Source organism: Martes martes, assembly GCF_963455335.1.
Source record: "Martes martes genome assembly, chromosome: 10".
Classification (NCBI taxonomy): domain Eukaryota; kingdom Metazoa; phylum Chordata; class Mammalia; order Carnivora; family Mustelidae; genus Martes; species Martes martes.
This window is the reverse complement of record NC_137898.1, coordinates 61,472,098-61,499,397: the sequence shown is the minus strand read 5'-3', so window position 1 is coordinate 61,499,397 and position 27,300 is coordinate 61,472,098. Positions and strand designations below refer to the sequence as shown.

At 36.6% G+C, this 27,300-nt stretch overlaps 1 protein-coding gene across 1 annotated transcript in view; it reads right to left on the bottom strand.

Moving 5' to 3' along the window:
• Window positions 1–27,300, bottom strand: part of UVRAG (UV radiation resistance associated) — a 301,274-nt gene that overhangs the window by 89,225 nt on the left and 184,749 nt on the right. The window contains exon 12 of the mRNA XM_080817446.1: window positions 26,942–27,107. Coding sequence (XP_080673572.1) covers window positions 26,942–27,107 — 166 coding nt within the window. The remainder of the gene's footprint in view (window positions 1–26,941; window positions 27,108–27,300) is intronic.

Sequence of the window (27,300 nt, the reverse complement as noted above, 5' to 3'; positions counted from 1 at the left end):
TTCTGTACACACCTCTCTAGCCTCCTTGCGCTCAGAAGAATCAGATTTCTCAGTCTCTTGTGGAGGATGGAACATGTGAAAGTCCTTATAGGAGGAAAGAGTGCTCATTTTCCTGATGGTTGAATAAGACTGACACTCGAACAACCATCTTGGTACAATGAGGGCCACAACCCAGGGATGGCAGACAGAGAGCTTCATGGAGCCTGAATTTTCTGAAGCTTTTATGGAACTGCCATTCCAGTCCTGGATTACTGATCGTATTTTTATGTGCAATAATAAAATTTTATCTGTTTAAGTCATTGTTAATTTGAGGTTTCCATTACATGCAGACAAACCCCAAACTGATACTCCTTCCCCAGACTGAAGCTTGGAGAGCGACTTGACCAAGATTAGAGTGAGAAGGAGGAGAGCTAACTCAGGTCTTACACCAAGATTGATACATTCATACCTCACTTGCCTGGACTTTTGCATTATTGAGCTTCCCAGATACCATCAGCCTCCCCTCCCCCCAGACTGAAGGTTTGTGGCAATGCTGTGTTAAGCAAGTCTGCTGGTACCATTTTTCCAATAGCATTTGCTCACTTTGTGTCTCTGTGTCACATTTTGGTAATTCTTAACAGTATTTCAAACCTTTTCATTCTTACTACATTTGTTAGGGTGATGTGTGATCAGTGATTACAAATTGCTGAATGCTCAGATGATGGTTAGCATTTTTATCAATGAAGTTTTTTAATTAATACATTTTTAAGACATAATGCTACTGCACAGTTAATAGACTACAGTAGCATAAACAAATTCTATTTGTTTATACAATAATTCCAAAAAAATTCATTTCACTTGCTTTATTATGCTATTTGCTTTGTTGCGGTGGCCTGGAACTGAACTGACAATATCTTGAGGTATGCCTAAACTTTCAACTGCAATTGGCTTTCTTTAAGTTATTACATCCTAGAACCAGATACACATACATGTCATAATTTAAGAATTGGGTACAATTACTATCCCAAGAAAAAATAATAGAATTCACGTGTCAGAGTTCTGATCCCTCTCCCACCAGAGGTAAGAATAAAATTTGTTTTATGAATTTTACTGAGCCAAATGATGGGGACAGATATGTTTTTAAAAATCATGCAAAATATGATTATAAAGGTTTTTCACCAGATTTGAATATAATGTTGGAAGTGATCTAATTTAAAATGTGGACTTTAAATAAATAAAAATAAAATGTAGACCTTAGTGTAGATATACAGCAAGTTACCCTACAGAACACTGAAGACATGTGCCAACATATTAAGATACTCCTTATAGGGGCGCCTGGGTGGCTTAGTGGGTTAAAGCCTCTGCCTTCAGCTCAGGTCATGATCCCAGGGTCCTGGGATTGAGTCCTGCATCAGGCTCTCTGCTCTGCTGGGAGCCTGCTTCTCCATCTCTCTCTGCCTGCCTCTCTGCCTACTTGTGATCTCTGTCTGTCAAATAAATAAAAAAAATCTTAAAAAAAAAAAAAAGATACTTCTTATAAAAACTAAAAAAAAAAAAAAAAAAAAAAAGTGATTTCAAATACAAGGCCCAAGCTGAATGTCACTTCCACACAGTAAAAGCCCAGTAAATATTTATTAAGTGAATACTGATTAGTTCTTGATTCATTTGCTAAAAAATATTTCCCAGCTGTTCCTCAACCTACAGTAACCATTCCCACATCTTTGTTCCTGATGTTTATATAATTCATCTATCACCTTCACTTTTTTATTTTTAAAGATTTTTAAAAAAGATTTCATTTATTTATTTGAGAGAGAGAGAGAGAGAGAGAGAGAGAGAGAGAGAAGTCAACTCTACACTGAGCACAGAACTGGATATGGGGCTTGATCTCATGACCTGAGCTGAAATGAAAAGTCCGACGCTTAACTAACTCAGCCACACAGGCGCCCCTATTTTTAAAGATTTTTTTTTTTAAAGATTTATTTATTTCAGAGAGAGAGCGTGTGTGTGGGTTGGGGGTGGATGGGGGAGAGGGTGAGGGTAGCAGACCCCCTGCTGAAAGGAACCCAATGCAGGGCTCCATCTCCAGAACCTGAGATCATGACCTGAGCCACAATCAAGAATTGGATGCTTAACCAATTGAGCCACCCCACCCAGGAGCCCCAAGATTTTTAAAAATTAGAGCATAACAAGCAAATAACTATATATCCACAACCTAGGCCTGACAATTGATATTACTTTTGCATTTTTTAGTTAAAATAAAAACATTGCAAATAAAGTGAGCCTCCATTGTTCCCTACCACAACTACTTCCCCATTTTTGACAACAGTTAGGATACTTTCCACTTTAAGTGACAGAAAACTCAAATCAACTGATTTAAATAAGAAGAATGGAGACTAGTTCCAAAACTGGCTAACTCAGGAACTTGAGGACTTTCTCTGGGACTCAGGTTTTCCCATCTTTCTATCCTGCCATCCTTAGAAAGTTGGTTTAGACCCATTCATGGTTATAAAATGGTTGCTACACATTCAGGTCTCATTTCTGGGACAACATCTAGTAGACGATGATGGACTTGTCTCCCAGGCCATTGGTCACACATCATATATATATATATTATACATAAATTTTTCATTAAAGTACAACATACAGATAAGTTCAAAACCACTGAATTTTCACAGAATTAATGCTCCCGTGAAACCAGTTCTGAGATCAAGAAATAGAATATTATCAACATCCTAGCCATGTCTGTCTGAGTGCATAAAACCACTCCCAGAAACACCCCTTCAAACTGGCCAGAATTGTGACAGATTTTATGTCAGAACCAATCACTGGTGAGTGGAATGGGAATACCATGGTTGGCAAAAAGCCAGTCGTGGTTTAGTCTCTGGTGCCCACCTTTCATACAGCAAATGAAGAGAAAGTGTAACAAAATTGAGCTTTGCTCATAAACAGGAAGCCCAGAATGGCTGTGGGTAGACAAGCAACTGTGTCTTCCACAGCATCTCCCACAAGTCACTAGCTTTATAAATTTGGTCAACACCTGTGTATATCACTTTTTACACTTTCAAAATTCAATGTCTACATAAGTAATAATGAGCCATGCATATTGTTCTGCAACTTACTTTTCCCCCTCAATATTGTTTTTGGAGAACTATTTTTCCCAATATCTCTATATATACCTAATGCATTCCTTTGAAGTCCTAATTAGCATTCCATCTTACGTATATTCCAGATTTGATTTCTCCCCTGTTACTGATGAGCGATGTAGGCAGTTTTAATTTTTTCTATTTACTCAGTACAAATAATGATAAATTTATTATATTATTATCTTTATATGCCCTCCTATGAGCAAGTTTCTCTAGTATGTATGTACAGTCTCTAAGTATGTCCCCATTTTACTTGACTCTGCCAAAACGTTGCTGCTGTTGACGCTAAAGAACAATGTGTGGCCTTGAAAGTAAACTTCTTGACCCACCTGTGACTCAGTCTACACATCAATATAAGGGAGGTAATAACAGCATTCATCTCATACTGCTTTTGTGATGGCTGTGACAAATGCTGTAAGATACATACAATAGCAGTACCTGAAACACAGTGAAAGTTACTATAATTTTCTGAGTGATTACTATTGTCTATTGTTCTTATCAATCTTTATATTCCTAGAATAAAGTATAGGGCCTATTCATATTTGCTGTGGGTTTTTACCGTGTTCACTCGGCTAAGCTGCAACTGTTTCCCAGAATACCACTGCCCGTATGGATCCAGAGCTAAACAAAAGGAAAATCTGCAAGCGGTTTGGAAAACAGAAGTGGAGCAGCAGCCATTACACTCTGAGGTTAGCAGCGGTCAGACACAGAAAGAGGCAGACACAAGGCTGCCCACAGAGTCCATCTGGTCTTTGTCCTCCTGTTCTGCATCTAGCTTTTGTTCCCAACTGCTGGCCTTGCTGACAAATCGTGACTCCAAGCCCACTACCAGATGCAGGGGCGACCGTCTTCCACATATGTCTCCACCTGCTGTCCTTGGGGGTTCCACTGAGCAGCTGGACAGATCCTGCTTCCCACTTCCTGGCTCGAGTAGTCCACCTGCACTGAACTTCTCAAGGGCCGGTCAGTGACTTTTCTCTAATCCTCCAACTCCCCCTTTCGGACTCTTTTTCAGCTTCTCTCACAATTGTGTAATATCTTAGTCCTAGAAATAAATCCCTTATACCACTCAGTGATTCTGCTTTCCTGACTGAAATCTGACTGATGTAACATCTTTTCACAATTTTTCAACTGAGCCGTTTCTTTTTAACTATTGAACCAAAATGTTCTTTATATAGTCTAGATTGATTCCTTCCTTCCTTCCTTTCTTCCGTTTGCTATCTTGGTGCTAAAGGTTTCACTCACCAATTTATAAATGGAAACTTTTTATTGAATCCTGATTTTCTGGGGTTCTCCCATGATTTTCTGGACAAAAGCCTCAATCCTCCCCCTCCCCAATTTGAGTATCCCATTCATTTTTAGACAAATTAATTTCTGATATACTTCCTTATAAGTGCTGCTCAATCTTCCTAGGGTTACAGTAATGTATATGATCTTCTTTTGAAATTAAAAAAATTAATATTAATTTTTAATTCCAGCATAATTACCATACAGTGTTAGTTTTAGGTGTACATATGATTCTACAATTCTGTACATTACTCAGTGCTCATCACGGTAAGTGTACTCCTTAAACTCCACTACCTATTTCACCCATCCCCGTACCTTACAATCTCCTTCTTTTTTTTTTTTTTTTTAGTTTTTATTTTTTTATAAACATATAATGTATTTTTAGCCCCAGGGGTACAGGTCTGTGAATCGCCAGGTTTACACACTTCACAGCACTCACCACAACACATCCCCCCCACCAGGTCCATAACTCCACCACTCTCTCCCGACCCCCCTCCCCCCAGCAACCCTCAGTTTGTTCTGCGAGATATAATCTCTTTCTTAATGTCAAATAACTTCCACTAATCCCTGTTTGCCTACTGATTGTTATGGTTTTTTCACTATTTCCATTTTAAACCTAATCCATGTAATATATTTCTGGCATTGTCATTTGCAAAAACTTTTGGTTAGCCATCATGAGACCAAACTTTTCTATTTGATTATTGGCAGATAGTATCTGATAATAGCATATGGGAGAAAATAGACTTATGATATACTGTTAAGAGATTATTTAAAATTCAAAAACAATTTTAAAGGAAAATATCCCAAACAGAGCTATAACAAATCAGAGCAGCATAAGACACAGTTACACCAAGCATGTATGTATGTACATCCATTTATTTGGATCTTTTATGTGCTTTATCATTTTTATGTGTTCTGTTTTTATTGATAAAGATCTTTCACACTTTTTACTAAATATATTACTAGGTAATTATATTGTGTTCATTTTCTATTTGGTTATTGCTGGTGTATAGAATCTATTTGATTTTCATTTTGATCTTACACCCAACAAATGTGCTATGTTTTCTAATTCTAATAGTTTGCAGATTTGCTCACATTTTCTACGGAATATTCCTTTCTGCAGCAGACAATTTTGTGCCTTTATTTCAAATACTTGTACCTCATCTCTTTTCTCCATATAATTAGACAGATCAAGGCCTCAGGCACAATGTTCTATTATAAAGATAATAACTGGCATCTTTATCTGCTTTCTGACTTTAATGGGAATAATAGTCTCACCATTACGCCTAGACCTTGCTATAGATTTGACAACCATTCTTTAGCATTTTGAGAAAATTCTTTCCTGTTTCTAGTTTACTAAGAGTTTTAATAACTCCTAGTACAATTTGAGGACATCTGAGACTTTACCATCATGTACCACATTTATTTTACATATATTGACTCATTTACTCCACACAGATACCCCTTGAAGTAGGTGCTATTATTATCATCTCCATGCTACAGAAAATAAAGCATAGGGAAATCAAGTAATGCATCTAAGGTCACATGATTTAATCATTTTGATTACTACTTAAAAAAATACAACAAATTTATTAGCTTAAACCAACACCATTTATTAGCTCATAGTTTTTGGAGGTCAGAGGACCAGGTGCAGTGTGGATGAGTTCTCTGCTCAAGGTCTAACAAGTCTGAAATCAAGATGCTGGCCAGTCTGGGGAAGAAGTTATAAAGAGCAGATACCAGGACAGTGGAAATCTTGAGTTCTGTTTCAATTTCTGTCTGCCACATATAATAAATAAGAATCTGAATGCGAACTCATGCCACCTAGTTCCACAGCTATGCTCCTAATCAAAACCTATACTACTTTTCTAAGTATGTACTAAATTTACTGAATGCTTTTTCTGCATTTATTGAAATAACCATATGATATTTGTTAATCTGTTAATGAGTGAATCATGTGGAAGGCTTTTTCAATGTTGAGCCCCTGATTTCTGAATTGCTAGATTGAGCTTATACACATTTTATTTTGTTTTTGTACTTATGTCTGTAATTGAGTTTATCAGTTTTGTTTTTCATATTGTCCTGATAGGTTCTTATATCAAATTCAAATTAAGTTTATTAAATGCCTTCGAGGCAAAAGCTTGCTTCATTGCTTACCCTATCTCTAAGTTTTTGCTTTCCCTCAGTTTTTAGTCTAAGTATTTTTTTTTCATAAGCTCTACACTCAGTATGGGGCTTGAACTCATGACCCAGAGATCAAGAGCTGCATGCTGTAGCCAGCCACATGTGCTACCAACTGAGCCAACCAGTGCCCCAGGCCTAAGTATTCTTTATTTCCTTGTTAACTAATAAATACATACATTAAAGGTTTTTGGTTTTGTTTTTTTTTTAATCCTACATTTTCAGTACTGGTCTAGACATCTATTCTACCATACTCTGGAAACAAAAAAAATTTTTTTTAAGGATTTTATTTATTTATCTGAGAGAGAGAGAGAATGAGCAGAGGGAAGAGGCAGAGGCAGATGGAGAAGCAGACTCCCTGCTGAGCAGGGAGCCTGATGTGGGGCTGGGTCCCAGGAGCCCAGGATCATGACCTGAGCAAAAGGCAGACACTTAACTGACTGAAACACCCAGGCACCCTGGAAACAAAATCTTATTCCATTTTCCCATTTCTTTTTGAATCAATATTATTACGTTTCTTTAAAAAAAAAAATCCATCCTACCTTTTTTTTTTTTTTAAGATTTTATTTATTTATTTGACAGAGGTCACAAGTAGGCAGAGAGGCAGACAGAGAGGAGGAAGCAGGCTCCCTGCTGAGCAGAGAGCCCGATGCGGGGCTCGATTCCAGGACCCTGGGATCATGACCTGAGCCAAAGGCAGAGGCTTTAACCCACTGAGCCACCCAGGCGCCCCCATCCTACCTAACTTTTAAAAGGTGTTCAAAGTACGTTATGATTTTTCAATCTTTGTTGTATCTGCCTTTTTTTTTTGTCATAAGTCTTCTCTCTGTACCTTTTTTCTTAACCATTTAAAAAGTAATATTTCTTCCTTGCCATTCCCTCTAATCTCTACTCCTAGAATTCCTATCAGATGTATGTTGACACCTCAATCATCCTCTATGTTGTAAGTTCTGTTTCATATATTTCTGTCTTTCTGTGCTGCATTCTGCATTACGTTTTCATTCCTATTTCATTATTCACAAATTCTCTCAAGTGTGTCCAGTCTATTTATGAGGTTTTTTTGTTTTGATTTTAAGAAAGAGACTTCCTTTTCAACATAACTTTCTAAAAAAAATCGACTTTTTTTGAGCCACAGTTGTCTATTTGTTTCATAAGTCCTCATTCTTGTTTTATGGATGCTATTTCCTCCTTTATCTTTGAAAATCCTGAATATATTCAAAAGCCTTTTTTCCCCCCAAAGGTGTACATTCTATTTTTCTGGCTTCTTTCCCTCCTGAGTCCTTGAATTTCCCCTCTGGATTTTCTATTCCCAGGATATTTTGTAAAAGATTAGAATGGGAAAAAAGTCAACTGAAGAAGCCATAAACAATTTAACCTTCAGTAAGTACAATCTTCCTAGATGGATAGTAGATTGGGCAGTCCCTAAGAGTATTTACGGTGAACCTTATTTTTAGTATTTTCTAGGAGTTAAAATGTTTGGAACACAATAGAGAAAAGAGGATACTTTACTCAAAAGATATTTGGTGAACATAATGATTCTAGGAATCCTTGTTTTTAAAAAACATTATCTGATATTGCTCTATGTCTAAACATGTGTACACTCAGCATGCCCATGTGTGAAACTCGTGACAATAAATCATGGTATTTCTAAATTAATATTTGTAACTTTTCATTTAATTAGCTAAGGTTTGAGCAGATAAACACTATTTAATGTCCCTCTGAATGAATCTTGTCAAACAAATAGGTCCCTGATACTAGCATATTTTTGCTTAGAATAAGCACTGGGTCATTTAAGCATAATGTTATTTTCACTTGAAAAGTCAAAAAACTAAAATAGATATCCTGAGCAAAGTCATTTTTAAGTTGGTCCCAAAACTATAAAGTACTTTCCAGTCAATAATCAGTCCTTTACTTTTAACAACAAAATGGCTGTGGAGGAAAAACCACCTCAACCAGCCATAGCTCTTTCTTTGCTCAGACTGAATTGTCTTCCTTATTAATCCTACAGTGTGTTCACAAGATAAGGGCATGCCCTGTAAAGAAATAAGTGATACTGAATAAATGCCATGAAACAAGGTAGTTTTCATTATTTCTTGAATTAATAAGTTTAGATAATATGCTCACTTTCTTAGTCTGTATCTGTTCTATAAAACCATCTAGCATAAAGTCTATTCATATGCCAGACACTCAGTACTTTTGTGGGATTGACTGTAAACTAATTATTTATTTTAAAGAGAAAAAAAGATTGTTATAATTGTTGATGTTGGTCATACTGTATTCCAAAGACTTAGAACACTGTCTGCCACACACTACACACTTACTAAACATCTGATGAATAAATAGGTGAGTGGGTTCATTTGCACACTTAGAATTCTGATACCATAAGGCTTGATTTTGAACTTGCACTTAATAATACAAAACTGAGTTAAGTGTTTATTCCAAATTGCATACTAAAAAGACAGGTAGGCTCCCCCCAGATGACACAAAATGGGAAGGGGAACGTCTTACAATTGAATGTGACCAACCTGTAACCTCTTAGAATGGAATACTACCTATCATTTCCCCTGAAAATCAGAGGGAAAATAACAGGCTATTTACTAAACTGCTTTTCAACTAAAGAATCTCCCATTTTGTGATTTAAGCAGAGACCACGATTAATACAGAAACCAGAAAATAATAAAATAAATTCTGTTTCTTGTGCAGAACAATATTTAGCAAGTTCAATATTGGGAGGCCGCTTCTAAAAAGTTTTTCCTCTAGTAAGTAATTTTTTTAAGCCGGAATGACAAAATTATGCTACCGCACACTTAAAAACAAATATTTCCTGTATGGAATATCTTACAACATAAGTTGTCTCAATAAATTCATGTGTCATCTACACACTTAAAAGAGTTTTAGTACAGGTGTCAATCAAACTCCAAGAGACCTGCCACTTCTCATTAGCTTACCAACCTTATATTTATACAAATTAAAATAATAAAATGCTTCAGCTGCTTATTGGTGTGTTTAATTAACTTAGTGCAGTAAATTTCTATAACTTACTACAGTTAACACTTCTAGGATTTCATCACTAGACTCTCCACACCATGAACCTGGGAGCCATCATTTACATTAATGAGAGTAACTAACAAGCAGCATGGGAAAAATTAATTCTTTTGTAAGTCTTTTAAAAAGGTTTCCAATAATATAAATGAGTAGCACTCAAAATTCTAGGCATTATTAACATCAATATTTGCTCTCAAGGAAATAGGGAGAACTACTGCTGTAAATTTAAAACAATCAAGAACTGGTATATAGAAACGATATGAATTATGAGAAAAAGTAACCACCCACATCAACCCAGTGTTAGTAATGAGAAAGAAAGAAGAAGCTGTATGTTAAGAAACATGTATTCCAGGCTTAAAGGAAGTAGTTGTAAAAGAAGAGAATGTTTTATAGTAATAGAGATTCTGAAAGGAACAGTACAAAAGGATAGACACACTTTAAGAAAATTAAATGCTAGCTATATAATTGTGAATAATTTTAATACAGAACAGAGGTAACTAAGAGATAATCTACTTAATTATTTAGCATAATAGAGATACAATAAACATTTGTAGACCACATACATAGAAAAACTACTCAGGAATCTAGTATACAACCAAGGTTGTTGGGAAAGGTTTGTACAGTTGGAGCTCTATTATCACATTATCCTCTGAAACAGCTAAACTAACTGAAATTTTCACGAAGGATGAGAGCTCCTTTTTCTCTAAATGTTCACCAAATTAGGTACTAAAACAGACATTCTATTTTTGCCAGGTTGCATCTCTTCTGGTGTGAATTTGAATTTTCCTGAGTTGAGTATCTTTTCTTATGTTACTGGGCATTTAGTGCTTGTTCTTCTAGAATAGCTTCTTCACACACTAGATCCATATTCCTGTTGGGCTAATTGCTTCTTTTCTTATTGACAGTATAAAGGTTTTACTTATATATTCTAATACTGACTCTTGGTTAATCTACGTTGTAAAGAATACTTTCCGATATGTAGCTTGCCTTTTCATTTTTGCGTATGTTTTCTTTTGTTTCAAACAAGTGTTTTTTTTTAATGAAAAAAATTTATGGATTTCTCATAATATGGTCTGTGTGTTTCTGTGATTTAAGAGATCCTTTCCAAATTGAAAACTAAGGACTTGACAAGTTTTTCATTTCTACTGGAATGAAGTAAGATCAAAAAGTTCAGGTAGATGGGAAAAGAAATCAATGCTTGTGACGACTGTGTACATTTATTCAGGGAACAAATATTTACTGAATGACCATATGCAATGGTAATGTTATATGAATTCTTTTACTCCTCACTTTTCTCTAAAGCCATTGTCTTCATTTTCAGATGAGTACACTAAGGATAGTGAGGTGAAATAAACTGATTCAAGGTGTGTTTAATGCCAAAGTTCTTTCAAAAGACTGAAATGGGAAGGCCATGATTTCTCCTTTCCTAAGTTTAGAATACACAGTTTTTATTATTTAAATAGCAATATGGTTTATCCCTATTATACATACAAAAGTGAATGTATATTTATGTCAAATTAGTCACATATTTATCATAACCAGTCTGTGATCCAAAACACTTTATAAAAGTATATTATTATGCCTTGAATTAATGTATATTGATATTAACCACGTATAGCTAATCAACTTTGAGAGTCATTTTTATTTTTACATAGACTGAAGACTAAAATATAAACTTTTACTTCTTTTATCTATGCCTAAAGAAAACTGCTGAGCAACTTCAAGTGAAGTCACTTACAAGGCTAGGTGAAGACAGTGGAAGCTTTGGTCATTGGACAGGTGTAATATCTCGCTGGTGTCAGTGTATGTGTTCGTCTGCTGCATCTAGCCTCAGCTGGAACATCTCCTAATCTTCTACACTCAGAAGCTCTGATGTTTAGGGCCCATCTCATGAATGCCTATGCTGGCCACCCCCAAGTCAACCCCATTCTGATCTCCAATGTGGCCCTTATCAAGCTATACATGACTGTCTTGCCTACTTACTGTCCATTCCTGATGTCACGTCAGCAGTGAATGATTTTACCTAATGCTGACATCTTGAGGAGTAACCAATAATGGACTAGTTCTCAATACATGGTTTGACTGTTGTGATGTAGTAAGCCTTTTATAATTTACCTCTTTGTGAATTAACTATATATGAGTTAACTGTCATATCAATTTTTTTATTTCAAGGAATTACAGAAGAAAAACACTATGAAAATGAATTAATCATTTAATTTGATTTAGAAGTTATGTTTCGTGATCTTATTAATTATAAAAGAGGTATAAAAATATGGCAGCAAATAGAACTCTGGTTAAAAGAATGACATAAATTAGTTTTCTAATGATACTATTATCCCGGACAGAAATGTTATCCTTAGAAAATTGTCTAAAGAGGGACACCTGGGTGGTTCAGTGGGTTAAGTCTCCGACTCTTGGTTTTGACTCAGGTCATCATCTCAGGGTCTTGGGGTGGAGTCCTGCATCAGGCTTCCTGCTCAGCATGGAGTCTGCTTCTCCGCACTCCACTCCCCCCTCCCCCCGCCTCTGCTCCTCTCCCTCCTCGTGCTCAGTATCTCTCTCTCTCTCTCTAAAATAAGCAAATAAAGCTTTAAAAAAAAAGAGAGAGAGAAAATTGTCTGAAGAACTATTATCATATGACGTTTTGGGAAGTTAAAATAAGTTCACAGGTACCTAAAAATAATTTTCTTACTCTTTCCATGCAGTTGTTTCTTCAGAAAAACAAGAGTCCACGAATCACCTACTCCAAACTCTCTGGCTTGATACAGTTATCCCCGTATCCCTCATTATTTGTCTACCAAAAAAATCTAACATGTAAGAACTAAAGAACACTGTTACTTTCAATGTAACACCAACAAAATAAAGTCTCATTTATTAGAGTAAATGATTCATTCATATCAGAACCCAAAGCATCTATGCTGTCATATGATACATACTGACAGACTCCAAAAAGCCAATCCATGGGCTACCTGGAGCTCCCTGATGTTCTCTTGAGAAACACTGATTTTGCATATTTTAATACTGTAATGATCTTCACCCCATGACACCATGACATAGTCCATTATTAACTAAATATATTACCTTCCTCCATCAATCCTGCCAAGCATTACACTGAACCTCTATTCTGATTCGGGTACACTGCAAACCAGAAAAGCACTAAGTTCAAGTTGGGGTCACATGTCAGAGTCATCTGGTTTTCTTTTTTATCCCGCTGTCCCATTATATTACTGTATTTTAATTTAGTTGGTTGCAGAAAGCTGAGATGACAATAATACTAGAGAAGACTTCCTCACCCAGATAATAACATCAGCACTATAAAAGCACACTTCATTAAAAACAACACACACAACAATATGCTTCCAAGTGTCAGCAATGAAATAGCTGCACAATTACTTTGGACTCATTTCCCACATTTCCCTTCTCTCAATGGAATGCCTAATCTTCACAAGGTGTTCATTTCCTGTCTCACCCAGCAACCACCTTCTGCATTTTTATTTTGTTGATCGCTCCTGCTTAAATTTCCATGGGGATTCCTCATTTTAAAACATGCTTTTTGCTCTCACTCCTGAACACAACTCCATCAGCACTGCTGCCTGTGCCTTGGATTACAACAGGCACTGAAGTTAATAGCTTGCCATGGTCCTAAGGGACCATATGAAATAATGATTGTCCTGGCCAGAGCATCTAGAGTTAAAACTATAGGCCTATGGTGTGGAGTGTCAGATTACCTAATAGCATTTGCAAAAACTGAACATCCCTTTTGCTCTCCTAATTCAATTCAAGAAATATTTATTGAGTGTCTACACAATACAAGGCTCTCTGCAAGGCAATGGGGTAAGTTTGATGCCAAGTAAGATGCACTGAAAATATTCTGGATAAGAAGAGGACAGACAGGGGCGACTGGGTGGCTCAGTGGGTTAAGCTTCTGTCTTTGGCTCAGGTCATGATCTCAGGGTCCTGGGATGGAGCCCTGCATTGGGCACTCTGCTCAGCGGGGAGCCTGCTTCCTCCTCTCTCTCTCTGCCTGCCTCTCTGACTACTTGTGATTTCTCTCTCTCTCTGTCAAATAAATAAATAAAATCTTTAAAAAAAAAAAAAGAGGACAGACAACTCTAGCACATGACTTGCATCACTGAATTGTTGTTAAATGAAAAGTATCTCATTCTGAGATACTACTCAGAGAGAACTGCTCATAGGATTAAGGAAGGCTATACGAATACACCAAACGATGGGAAATCAAGAAAGAGTTGATGAGAAAAGTTTTAGATAAAAAGAGAAGGGTTTTATGTACAGCAATTCCAGGCATTTCAGATAAGCAGAATAGCACAAAGAGTATCAAGGTGAAAAATAACGTAATATATCTGGAAACCAACAATTAGACTAAAGCACTGGTTATTAACTCAGAGGGAACTGGGATAAGACCAAAAAAGTAAGTAGCAGGCCAGGCTGGCATCCAATTTTTTTTGAACATGCTCTACTTTCCTTCAGCACTCACTAAACTGATACCTTCTTTTACATTTATTTATTTATTTATTTCCAGTCTTTTAAACTAATACCTTCTAAGATACAGACACTTGCTTGACTCATTAGTGGATAATAGGCACTAACCTCCCTGCAGAGTTGAAGTCAAAGAACCAAGTCTTCAGACCTGGAAGTTTTTCCCCAGCACTCTGGGAAACCTCATTAGTCCTTTGCATTTTTCACCACAGAAAAAAATGATGTACCTCGTGCCATTGTTATAAAAGAAAACCTAATACTATGCCACTGCGTTGCATTTTCGATTTTCTTTAACTTTTCCTTATGCCCACCTTTCCTTGTAGCATCTACATTTAATGAAAAAGTTACAGGGCTGCCTAGAATTTCTGTTGCAAAGCTCAATGTATACACAAGAGTAGCTGCAGATTTTACTGAGCATCTTCTGTGTGCCAAGCACTGTGCTTCATTTACTCCTCATAATAACCTAGTGGCATAGGTATGTATTGTATCAGGCTAACCAAGACTCAGAAAGGATATTTCTACAGCTGCTCAGTGATAAGAGGTCTGAAGCCCATGTAATTCCAAAGCTTTAAATAATTGGAAATAAAAAACAAAAACAAACCCTACCAAATTTAAATCAGTTGAGGCAAGAGAGAAGGAAAGGCATCTTACACTGCACCTTTCAGAGGAAAAACAAATGTCAAGTGAGCCAACTGATAAATGGGATTTAAATAATCAACATTTTCCATGAGAACTTAACGCGTGACTTAATGTATAAGAATTCACATCATGGCATTTTCATCGAAGAGATTTCCCTAAATCAGGAAAAGCAGTATTTCAGTCTCATATACAGTCCCTTCTTGATAAACACACTTCTTCCATCTCCCAAGTGTTTGCTTAAAAGTACTACATTTATAGTTAGCATACTATCTTCTGGGCTTGCTTTCCTCAATGGGCCATATTAAAGTGAATGCTTAGTTAATTTGTTACATGACCTTGCTTCATCTCTTAGCCTGTTTCTCCAGGTGTGAACTGAAGAGTTAAATCATATGACCTAATAATACGCTGGTTCTAAAACACAATAAATCTGTAATTCTGCATAGACATAAACATTTTTTTTTCCATCTTCTATTCATTCCATGGTGTTCCCTTAGGTAGTTATAATGGAGCTAGACTATAGACATTTGGGGAAGTTTTCATACTAACAGAGATTTTTATTCCTGGGTCATATTCCTGTAATCAAGTGGAAAATCTGAAAGAATAGTTTCATTCATTTCAGTAATATTAGTCACCTTGAAAAATATTTGTTTGATTATACTTTTAAGTTATACATCAAGGAAAAAATTTAAAAACAAAAAACAAAAAACACCAAAGCATGTGGTCTACCCAACTGCCTGAAGTCATCACATTCATTGTTCAGTTTAAAGGTCTGAGATCCAGGGTACTGAGTGTTCTAAATGCCAGCATCTGAACAACAACCTATAGTAAAATGAAGATGAAAGGTTATAAAGAATGTTCTAATTTATAGGATAAACAGTAGAAGAGTTGAAAATTAAAGCCACAGCACTGAAGCCTAAGCGTGATGTGAAAAATCTCTACTTCTGGAAGGAGGCCATCGGATTTAATTGGATGCTATGAAAGCAAACAGATGCTAATTTAGTGAAAACAGCAACCCATTTCTGAAGGGTCTGCATTAAAACAGTTTGATTAACAAACAGAAGCTGAGGAGTCTTATAAGAAGGAATCTATAATTCTTAATATGTGTCAGCAGGTGGTTAAGTATGTCTGAAGCAGGTAATAATAAAAATGAAGAGTCAGAAGTACAGCAGTCTGAAAACATTTAAGTTTTTAATATAAGTTTTATACCAACGAAAACCCAGGTGCTGGTCACTGTTACTATAGAGAATTTCCTTCTTTGCAAGCAACGTTCATGGTATCCTAACTGCTTCAAGGAGATGCCATTAGAAAAATTCTCATTCATTTATTCAACAAGTCAGTGTTGCCAGGCCAAAAAGTAGGCTGAAGGAATACAGAAATAGGGAATTGCTCAGCTCATGGCCACTCTGAAAATTCCTGTTTACTCCTTCCTGGCAAAATGCAATCTAGTTATGCTGAAAGGGGAGCTCCATAAACATGGCACAGACATGTCCCGGTGGCTGCTAGAAAAAAAAAAGACTCTAGTCACAGGACTGGAACATGTCTGGCCAGTCCTTATATGTAGGTACATATGACTGCTTTATGCATTCAGTCACAGAAAAGGTGTTAGATCGTTCAAACAGACCATTCCTTCTCTCATGAGCACCAGAACCACATGCAATGACTATGATCTGGGTCCAATATTAGCTGTTTTCGAACACATCACACTTTCTTTTATACTCTAAAACTTCTGTCTCTATAAGAAATCAGAATCAGCCAGGTAAAAAAGGCATCTCCTAGAGTTCAATCAGGATCTTCCATAGGAATAAACATAAGAACAAAACAATGAAGGAAATGGGAAAAGCAGCATTTACATGTCTCTAGGTTCCAATGATTCCATTATAGAAAAACAGCTAAGCATCTTTTAGCGATTTGGATTCATAAAAGCCTTGTTGTGGACAGGTCAGGAAGTTTCAAGAGTGCCTGCCAATTACGCCACTCCTGAGAGTAAAACAACCAACTTAAAGTGTTGTTTGAGGGCTTGAAAAAGCCATATGCTCCGACCAGCTATGTCCTAGCTCAATGATTGTTTCAGTAATCCATCCAGAATGTATCATCTAGCAGACAGTTAAGTAGCGCAGTAACAATGACTAATACATTTCATTTCAAAAATCACTTTAAAACCTACTTTTCAGTCCCTCAGTGAAAGAAGACATAAAGGATAAAAGAACACTGTGGCTGGACTCTGGTTACATTCCTTCGTGTTTTGTGGTCTGAGCCTCAAAATGAACGCAGCACAGATTTCAGAGTTTCCCTTTACAGTGTGCAGGTGCACGAGTGATGGTTTAGGCAAGGAACCGGTCCAAACCTGTGTTTCAAACAGGCCAGACAAAGCAAAGAACTAGTCTCCACCCACGCGCACAGCAAAACTGGCCAAATAGGACTCTGAACTCCACAGTTTATGTGCCAATAGCCAGATGAAGCAGGTAATCAGACACGGCAGAGGTTGAGGATTCCTAGGCCCATTACAACAAGTGTAACACATCCGATGAGTCATTCAATTCCATCTCCCAAGAAGACCTGATTCCGTCTAATAACCTGGAAAGGCTTTCATCAACACTGACAAACTCAGGAGAAAAGAAAACCAGGTCTCTGCTCTTTCAGTGATCCTGGCTAAGAATAACTGAGAGACTGATTTAATCAATAAGCATAATCAATAAATTAACATTTATATATCTACATGTACATCAATGTTGTCCCAAAAAGGATACAAAGTGTTTTACTAAATTGCACAGAGCCACCTAAAGTATCTGATAGTTTATAAAATTTGAGACAGCATCTATTGCGAACTGCAGCATTCATTTATGTACCACTAAGAAAAGATAAGTGTTCTCATAATATGGCATGCCATTAATTATAAGAGGCACTTCATTTTTAGCAATATCAAAATGTCAAAAATATTTATATTAGAATCAATAAAATACGATATGTGTTTCAGTAAAGGGGGAAGATAGCAGTAAAATGCAAAAATTAGTTCACGAAAATGCAATTCCTGTGTTTCCTGTGTCTGCCAAAGAAACACCTAAATCTAGCTGGCTTTCCCAAACTAGTTAGGAAAATAAATTAATTGATAAATTACTGCTACTACTTACACTGTGGCATAGTATTGGGAGTTGCCCACATGTTAAGCTGCTCCTTCATAAATTAAAGTGTGTAGCTGATCTGGAGAGAGAGTATCATTTTGAGGGAGAGAGAGTATCATTTTGAGGGACAGCTTTCCTTCAAGCTCCCCAACTGCTTTTCCTACATAACTAATATTTTAAGTCAGATCACCATGTATAATAAGTCAGATCACCAGGTACAAATTTGATTTAAAAACCTAGAATTTTAAAATTTGTTTAATATGAAAGCTAGGGAATATTAGGAGGGTGACCATTCTCTAAACTACAAGGTGATCTTATGTGATCATGCTTAATTAAAATCATGGGTCACTTCATCCCTTATAAGTAATGTTTTCCTTCATTAAACAAACAAATGGAATGATGGCAGCAAACATAGGGGAGGAGGTAGATCTAAGGACTTGTCCCTCCAGAGAAACATTTTTTAAAAAAAAAGCAAAAGCTGTTAGAATCAACTTTACTAAAACTCTGGAAAAAGTCAAAAGTGTACAAAACAACAGGCTGAACACTGAATCCAGAAAAAGGAAACTCAAAATCAAGAGGAAAGCTTCACAGAATTTCTACTCACACCACCTGTAACTCCCTCTCCAGCTCAGCAGTGATCTTGAAGAAAGGAGTCTGCCATTGTGGGGCCTTCATCCCCAGTGCATAAGGGAGCCAAGCAGACTTTATTCTAAAAAAATCTGTCTGTCCTAACTTGTCTAGGGGCTACTTGAAGTACTAGCAAGGTGCTTGCCTTGGCTTTGCCTAGTCAAATCTACTAACTCAGAAGTGAAAAGCAGGGGACATTGTTCAAGATATAAGGCAAAATCCAACAGTCTCCTTGTATGGAACATCAAGGCTGAGACATACAAAAGACTGTCTAAAGCCTGGGAGGTAAATCTGCAGAGAGTTTCTTTGAAAAATCAGTGTTTTCAAAAGTGCCCATATATAACTGAGGAAGATAGAAGTTACCTACATGCCCAGAATAGGATGCATACTCAGAAAAGACCTGAGAAGGCCCTAGGCTTTCACCTCTGGCTGACTGCTAGGCTTACTGTAAGCAAGAAGTGAAGGCTTCATGTTGAAATGAAAGGATACCAGACAAACTCAAAGCTGTACAAAGAAATAGAGATCTCCAGAAAGGTAACTGGATAGGTAAATGAAAAAGACAGTATTATGGGCACACAGCGTATAAAGATGTAATTTCTGACAATAACAACACAAAGGTGGGAGGACTGAGATATAGAGGGGTGGAGTTTTGTATACTACTAAAGCTAAGTTGTTATCAATTCAAACTTGACTGTTATAAATATAGGATATTAGCTGTAATCCCCAGGGTAATGAATAAGAAAATATCTTTAAAATATACCGAAAAGGAAATGGTATACCAAATTAGAAATGTGTACTGAATCAAAAAGGTGGGGGGCAGTAATAGAAAAAATGAAGCACAAAAAGGTATAAGAAACACAGAAAACAAATAGCAAAATGAAAACAAATAGTCCTTCCATACAAATAATTATATTAAATGTAAATAGATTAAACTCTCCAATCAAAAGACAGAGATTTAGAGAATTGATTTAAAAAAACACAATCCGGGGCACCTGGGTGGCTCAGTGGGTTAAGCCTCTGCCTTCGGCTCAGGTCATGATCCCAGGGTCCTGGGATTGAGCCCCACATCGGGCTCTCTGCTCGGCGGGGAGCCTGCTTTCCCCTCTCTCTCTGCCTACTTGTGATCTCTATCTGTCAAATAAATAAATAAAATATTAAAAAAAACCACAATCCAACTATATGCTCTTTATAAGAGATTCATTTTAGATCAAACATACAAATAGGTTCAAAGTGAAAAGATGGAAAAGATGTTCCATGCGTACAGTAATCAAGGGAAAGTTGGTGTGGCTATACTAATAGGAGACAAAACAATCTTTAAGTCAAAATTGTTACAAAAAGCAAAAAAGATTGGGGCACTTGGGTGGCTCAGTTGGTTAAGTATCTGCCTTTGGCTCAGGTGGTGATCCTGGTCTGGGAGTCCTGGGATGAAGAGCCACAGGTAGGCTCTCTCCTCAGCAGGGGGTTTGCTTGTCCCTCCCCTCTGCCCCTCCCTCCTGCTCATGCTTTCTCTCTTTCTCAAATAAATAAAATCTTAAAAAAAAAAAAAAAGCAAAAAAGGTCAATGAAAGGGTCTAGTCATCAAGAAGAAATAACAACTAAAAACAGAAACACCAAACAAAAGAACCCCAAAATACATGAAGCAAATATTAACAGAAATGAAGAAACAGTCCTACAATAGTAGTTCAAGAGTATATTTAATACTATACTTTCAATAATGGATAGAAATATCTACAGAAAAGATTCATGAAGATATAGAGGACCTGACAATACTATAAAACCAACTAGGCCTAACAGATATATATATAGAATACTGCATCTAACAACAGTAGAATACACAGTCTTCTCAAATACATGTGGAACATCCTCTAAGATAGATCATATGTTAGGCCACAAAACAGTCATAAAAATGTTAAAATACTGAAATCATAAATTATTTTCTCCATCACAATGGAATGAAACTAGATATCAATAAATAAAGAAAACTAGAAAATTCATATGTATGAGAAAATTAAATTCTCTTAAACAACCAATGGGTCAATGAAGGGAATTAGAAAGTACTCTGAGATGAATGAAAATAAAAATACAACATACTAAATTAATAGGATGTGGGAATTTATAGAATTAAACACTGACATTAAAAAAAGAAAGATCTTAGGGTGCCTGGGTGGCTCAGTCAGCTGGGCATCCGACTCTTGCTTTCTGTTCATGATTTCAGGGGTGGTGGGACTGTGGGATTGAGCTCCACGTCAGGCTTTGTGATCAGCGTAGAGTCTGCTTGTCCCTCTCCCTCACCTTCTCCTCCGCCCCAACACCTCTCCCTCAGCTCATGCCTGGGCACTCTCTCTCTCTCTCCCAAATCAATCAATCAATCAATATCTTCAAAAAAGGAAAGATCTTACGTCAGTGTAACCTAAGTTTACATCTACAGAAGCAGAAAACAAAAGCCAAAGCTAGCAGAATGAGGGAAGTAACAGGTTAGAGTGGAGATAAAACAGAGAATAAAAAAACAGTAGAGAGACTCAATGAATGACAGATGAGACTGAGAGCAGCTTATTGGTCACATACACTCATAGCCCAGGGGAGGAGGACACTACATGGAATGCAGGGTTACATGGGGTTACATACAGAAAGATTGTGAACAATCATGGTCTGTGGGAGACAGACTTTTTTTGTATTAAAAGGAGGCAGTGCTGACTGGTCCTTGTGGGAAGATGTGATTGGTTTCTTTCCACAATTCCCCAGCTGGCAAGGAACCAAAATTTACCACTGAGGAATTAGAAGAAACTACACCTAGGTCCCTGAATAAGGAAGAGTCTTGTTTAGGTAAGGGACCTTTATCCACAGGAGCAGCAAAGGGAGGGGATATCCTAGGCCTTCCAGGTTTCACCAGGCGTCAAGGCAGCACATAATACATACCTTAGTTTTAGGCCTTAAACTCTAACAACCACCCAGAGAATGGGAAGAAAATACTTACAAATGATGTAATGATAAGGATCTAGTATCCAGAATACATAAAGAAGTCTTACTGTTCAACAATTAAAAAAAAAAAAAAAAAAAGAATGATCCGATTACAAAACAGGCAGAAGACTTGGACAGATATTTCTCCAAAGAAAATAAACAAATGGCAGCAAGGACATGAAAAGATGCTTAACATCATTAGTCATTAAGGAAATACAAATGATATACTACTTCACACTGGAAATGTAAACTGGTGTGGCTACTGTGGAAAACAATTTGGAGGTTCCTCAAAGAGTTAAACATAGAATTACCATATGAGGGGCACCTGGGTGGCTCAGTGGGTTAAGCTGCTGCCTTCGGCTCAGGTCATGATCTCAGGGTCCTGGGATCGAGCCCCGCATCGGGCTCTCTGCTCAGCGAGGAGCCTGCTTCCCTCTTTCTCTCTGCCTGCCTCTCTGCCTACTTGTGATCTGTCTGTCAAATAAATAAATAAAATCTTAAAAAAAAAAAAAAAGAATTACCATATGACCCAGCAATTCTACTCCAAGATGTATATTCAAAAGAACTGAAAGTGGATACTCATATACATGTACATGAATGCTCATACACCACTAGTCACAACTGCCAAAGGTGGATATAACCCAAATGTCTATCAACAGAAAAATGCATGAAGAAAATGTGGTATTACATTCAATGGAATATTATTCGGCCATAAATGTAAACGAAGTACTGATTCTGCTACAACATGGATACCCCCTGAAAACACAAGCTACATGAAAGAAACCTTAAACAAAAGGTCACATATTATAAGATTCCCTTTATATGGAATATCCAGAATAGATAAAGCTACATAGACAGAAAGCAGATGGGTCACTACCAGGGGCTGGAGGAAGGGGGCACTGGGTGGGAGAAGAATAGGGAGTGACTGCTTAAGAGTACAGGGTTTTCTTTTGGGGTCATGAATTGTTTTGGAACCAGACAGAGGTGGTGGTTGCACAACATTGCAAACATTAAATGCCACTGAATTGTACACTTTTAAAAAGTTAATCTTATGTGAATTTCACATCCATTTTTTAGAAAGAGAAAAGAAAACACTTGTTTTCTTTCTTGTACCCTTCTGTAATACAAATATGTTTCAGAATGTCTTTATTTTTCTGAAATTGAAAAAAAAATACTTCAGCTATCAACTAATCAGTGGATTTAAAAGGTACTGACTTAAACTAAACTAAACACGTGTTCCCTGCCCTCTATCTATAAGCCAAGGGTCACTGTCCTACCAGATACAGCACTAAATTCTTCCATTTGGTGCCTACCTTTCCTGCCTCTCCTCTTGCAGTTTCCTAAATATAGTGGAGGATATTTCATTTTTTCATTACTTGCAGTTTCCTAAATATAGTGGAGGATATTTCATTTTTTCATTACTATGAATAAAATAGTTTCTCAATCTAGAACAGCAGTTCTCATCCCCGATTGCACATTAAAATCACTTCAGGAGCTTTAAAAACAAAACAAAACAAAACAAAAGCCAAAAAACCTCATGTCTGGGCCCTGTTAACTGAATCAGAATTTCTGGGGAAGAAGCCAGGAATCTGGGGGTCAGAAGCTCATTTTTAAAGGCTCCCCAGATGACAATAATGCTCAGCCAGTGTTGAGAATAACTGACCTAGAATCATCTATATCCACTTCCCTTTAGCCAAGTGTAGTGTTTTCTAAACTCCAACATTCACATAACAGTTTTGGAAAGTTGTCTTTTTCTAGAAATGTAGCCAATTGCATTGAATTTCACGTTTCTTTTTTTTTTTTTTTTAAGATTTTATTCATTCACCTGACAGACAGAAATCACAAGTAGGCAGAGAGGCAGACAGAGAGCGAGAGGAAGAAGCAGGCTCCCTGTGGAGCAGAGAGCCTGATGCGGGGCTCGATCCCAGGACTCTGGGATCACGACCCGAGCCGAAGGCAGAGGCCTTAACCCACTGAGCCACCCAGGCGCCCCTGCATTGAATTTCAAATTGATAGCATAATGTTGTTCCTAAGATCTTATCTTTTAATGTCTACATATCTGTAGTGACATCTTTTTCCCCCCTTTACTTATACTAGTTGTTTTGCCTGTCTCCTCTTTCTAAGGGTTTATCCATTTTCCAGTTGTTTCAAAGACTAGAACTTTTTTTTTTTAATAAAGATTTTACTTATTTATAAGCCAGAGAGAGAGGAAGAGAGCACACAAGCAGGGAGAGTGGCAGGCAGAGGGAGAAGCAGGATCCCTGCCAAGCAAGAAGCTGATGCAGGACTCGATCCCAGGACCCTGGGATCATGACCTGAGCCAAAGGCAGACACTTAACCAACTGAGCCACCCAGATGCCCCAAAGGCTAGATGTTTTGTCTGTATTTTTTTTCCATTGTTCAGTTGTCTATCTAATTTCTGTTCTTACCCTTCTTTCCTTCCTTCTAACTTCTTAGGGTTTAATGAACTCTTCTTTCTCTGGGGATTTCAAAAGGAGACTTAGATGAATGATTTCTAAATCTTTTTTCCTAATGCACACTTTTAAGGAAATAAATTTCCTTCTGGGAACAGATTTAGCTTCACCTTACAAGCTTTTATATGCTATATTCTCTTATCATTTAGTTTGAAACAATTTCAAACTTCCTTTATAGTTCCTTCTTTGGCCTATAGGTTTTACAGAAGTACATTTTTGGGGATTTTATTATTGATCTCTATTAATTTCCACCATGGTCAGTAAACGTACTGTAAATTACTTCAATCTCTTGAAATTTGTTGAGTCCCAGCATAATCAATTTTGGTAAATGTCACATGAATACTTGAAAAAGAATGTACTTGTTGTTATACGCAACTAATGAATTGTTGAACACTACATCAAAACCGAATGATGTACTATATATATGTTTGGCTATCTGAACATTATAATAATAAAAGAAAAGAAAAAGAATGTACATTCTATAGCCATTGGTGCAATATTCTTTACCCATAACTCAGGTCTAGTTCATTGCACTGCTCAAGTCTTTCAGATTCTGATTGTTTTATCTGCTTTTTCTAATAATTAGTAAAAAAAAAAAATTCTTTTTTTTAAAGATTTTATTTATTTATTTGACAGACAGAGATCACAAGCAGGCAGAGAGGCAGGCAAAGAGAGAGAGGGAAGCAGGCTCCCCGCTGAGCAGAGAGCCCGATGCGGGGCTCGATCCCAGGACCCTGAGATCATGACCTGAGCTGAAGGCAGAGGTTTTAACCCACTGAGCCACCCAGGTGCTCCTGTAAAAAAAAATTTAAAGTCCTCTGCTAAAATTGTGATTTCCTTGTAATTCTGTGAATTTCTGTCTATATGTTGGAAGGTATGTTTTAGGTGTGTGTGTATGTATTCCTGACAGTATTGAAATAAAATAGCCCACTTTTTAAAATTGCCTTAAACTTCATTTTGTCTGATATTAGTGTTGTTCTCTTAGATCTCATATGGATATTTGCATAATACATCTTTTTCACTCATATTTTCAACATTTCTGTGTCCTTATATTTGATCTCTTGAAAGCAGGATAAGTGTAGTTTTTTATTCAGCCTGACAATCCTTATTTTTAAATAGTATATTAATGACATTTACATTTAATGTAACTCGAGAACACGTCTGAGTTCACAAAGCACAAATTCACTATTTGTACCACTTATTTAATGTTCATTTTCCTTTCTTTTCTTGCCTTGTTTTGGATTAATAAAGTATTCAAAATTTTTTTTCTATTTATATTATCTATTAATTTTTTGCTTGTACCCAACAATTCTTTTAATAGTTATGAGATTATGACATACATCCTTGATTAGTAGTTTATTATAAAGCAGTATCTTTACCCTTTTCCAGACAATGCCAGGATCTTGGACTACTTTAACTCCATTTCCACTTCACAACTTTTGTGTTAGTCATGCATTATAATTCCACATATGTGTTATGTGTATGTATTTCATATTTTATGACCCTATCATTTATTTTGGAGTCAAAATTAACTTAGATATACTCATACTTACGCTTTTTTTTTAAAAGCTTTTGTTTATTTGTCAGACAGAGAGAGTGCACAAGCAGGAGGAGTGGCAGGCAGAGGGAGAAGCAGGCTCCCCACTGAGCAAGGAGCCCAAAGTGGTACTTGATCCAAGGACTCTGGGATCATAATCTGAGTCAAAGGCAGATGCTTAACTGACTGAGCCACCCAGGCATTGCACATACTTACCCTTTCTATTGTCTTTTTTCCTTCCTCAAATATTTCTATGTTTCTGTGCTATGTTTATTTTTATTCTGTGTTTAGTATTTCCCTTAGTATAGGTCTGCTGGGATGCACCTTCTCAGTTTTGATGGTCTGAAATGTCTTTTATTTTGCCTTTAATTTGAAGAATATATTTACTGAGTATAGAATTCTAAGTTGGCAGTACTGTTTTACAGCACTTAAAAAAAAAAAAGATTTATTTATTTAAGGGGGAGTGGGAAGTGGCAGAGGGAGTGGGAGAGAGAAACCCAAGCAGACTCTGCACTGAGCATGGAGCTTGACACTGGGCTCCATCTCATGACCCTGAGATCAGAACCTGAGCCGAAACCAAGAGTTGGATGCTTAACTGACTGCACCACCCAGGCATACCTGTTTTATAGTACTTTCAAAATATCATGGCATCACCTTTATGGTTCCTAAAGATTCTACAGGGAAATTAGCTTTCAGGCTAATTAATGCTCTTTGATGTTAATCTGTCTTTTTCTTCTAGGCACTTTTAATATTTTCACTTTGTCTTTGGTTTTCAGCTATTTAACTATAATTTCCCTAAGTATGTTTGCTTTATACTTATAATGGGTTGTATTTAATTAATGCTTCTAGAATTTGTAGCTTAATGTGTTTCATCAAATTTGAAAAATTCTGTCACTACCTCTTAAAATAATGCATTTACCCTATGTATTTTCTTCTCCCTCCTTGTAATCCCAATTATACATATCTTAGACATTTTTATTGGGTTCTACCTAAGTCTAGCACTTTTCTATATACTCCATCTCTTGTGTTCTTTATGCCTTCAATCAATATATTTTCTGCTGACCTCTTTTCCAGTTCATTAATCTACTTTTCAGACATGTACAACCTGCTGCTCTGTCTTTTATGCACTTCTTGCTTGTCCGACAAATATTTAATCATTTCACTTGGTGACTGGCAGGAAACAGGTACTACATGAGTATCTGTGGAGTATATAATACTTGTTTCTTACAAAACCAAATTAAATGAGTCAACCCTGCTATCATTAACAATTTTAAGAAATGTATGATTTTATTTATTATAACCTAAATGAATAATCACATTCTATTTAAAAGAAATGGAGCACTTCACAAAGGATATACGAAAAATCAGCACAGTCTAGATCACATTTCATATTTTTAACATACTCCATGTTTCAAGGTGGCTTATGTTAAAAGTACATTAAAAAAAGATACTTACTCTCTCTCCTTTTCAGTCAGCTTATCATTGATATTATCTTTGATCGTTGATCTAGATCCCTTATGAATTATAGGATATCTTAGGGGCACTTGTAAGAAAAAGGAAATCATGGAGACCAAATGTGCTGTGTAACCAAGGGCAACAGCAATGCTTCCATCATCTTTTGCTGTAAATTCAAAAGCAGAGAAGAGAAAACAACTATTTACCTTATAAATGTAGCTACAAGATCATAGTAAATCAATTTCAAGAGATTTTATAAGAAATAACTGGTAAATAAAATATTAATCACATCTAAATTACATGAATTTTATACAAATCTAAACATACTAACAAGACCTGAAATTTCATCTACTGTATTT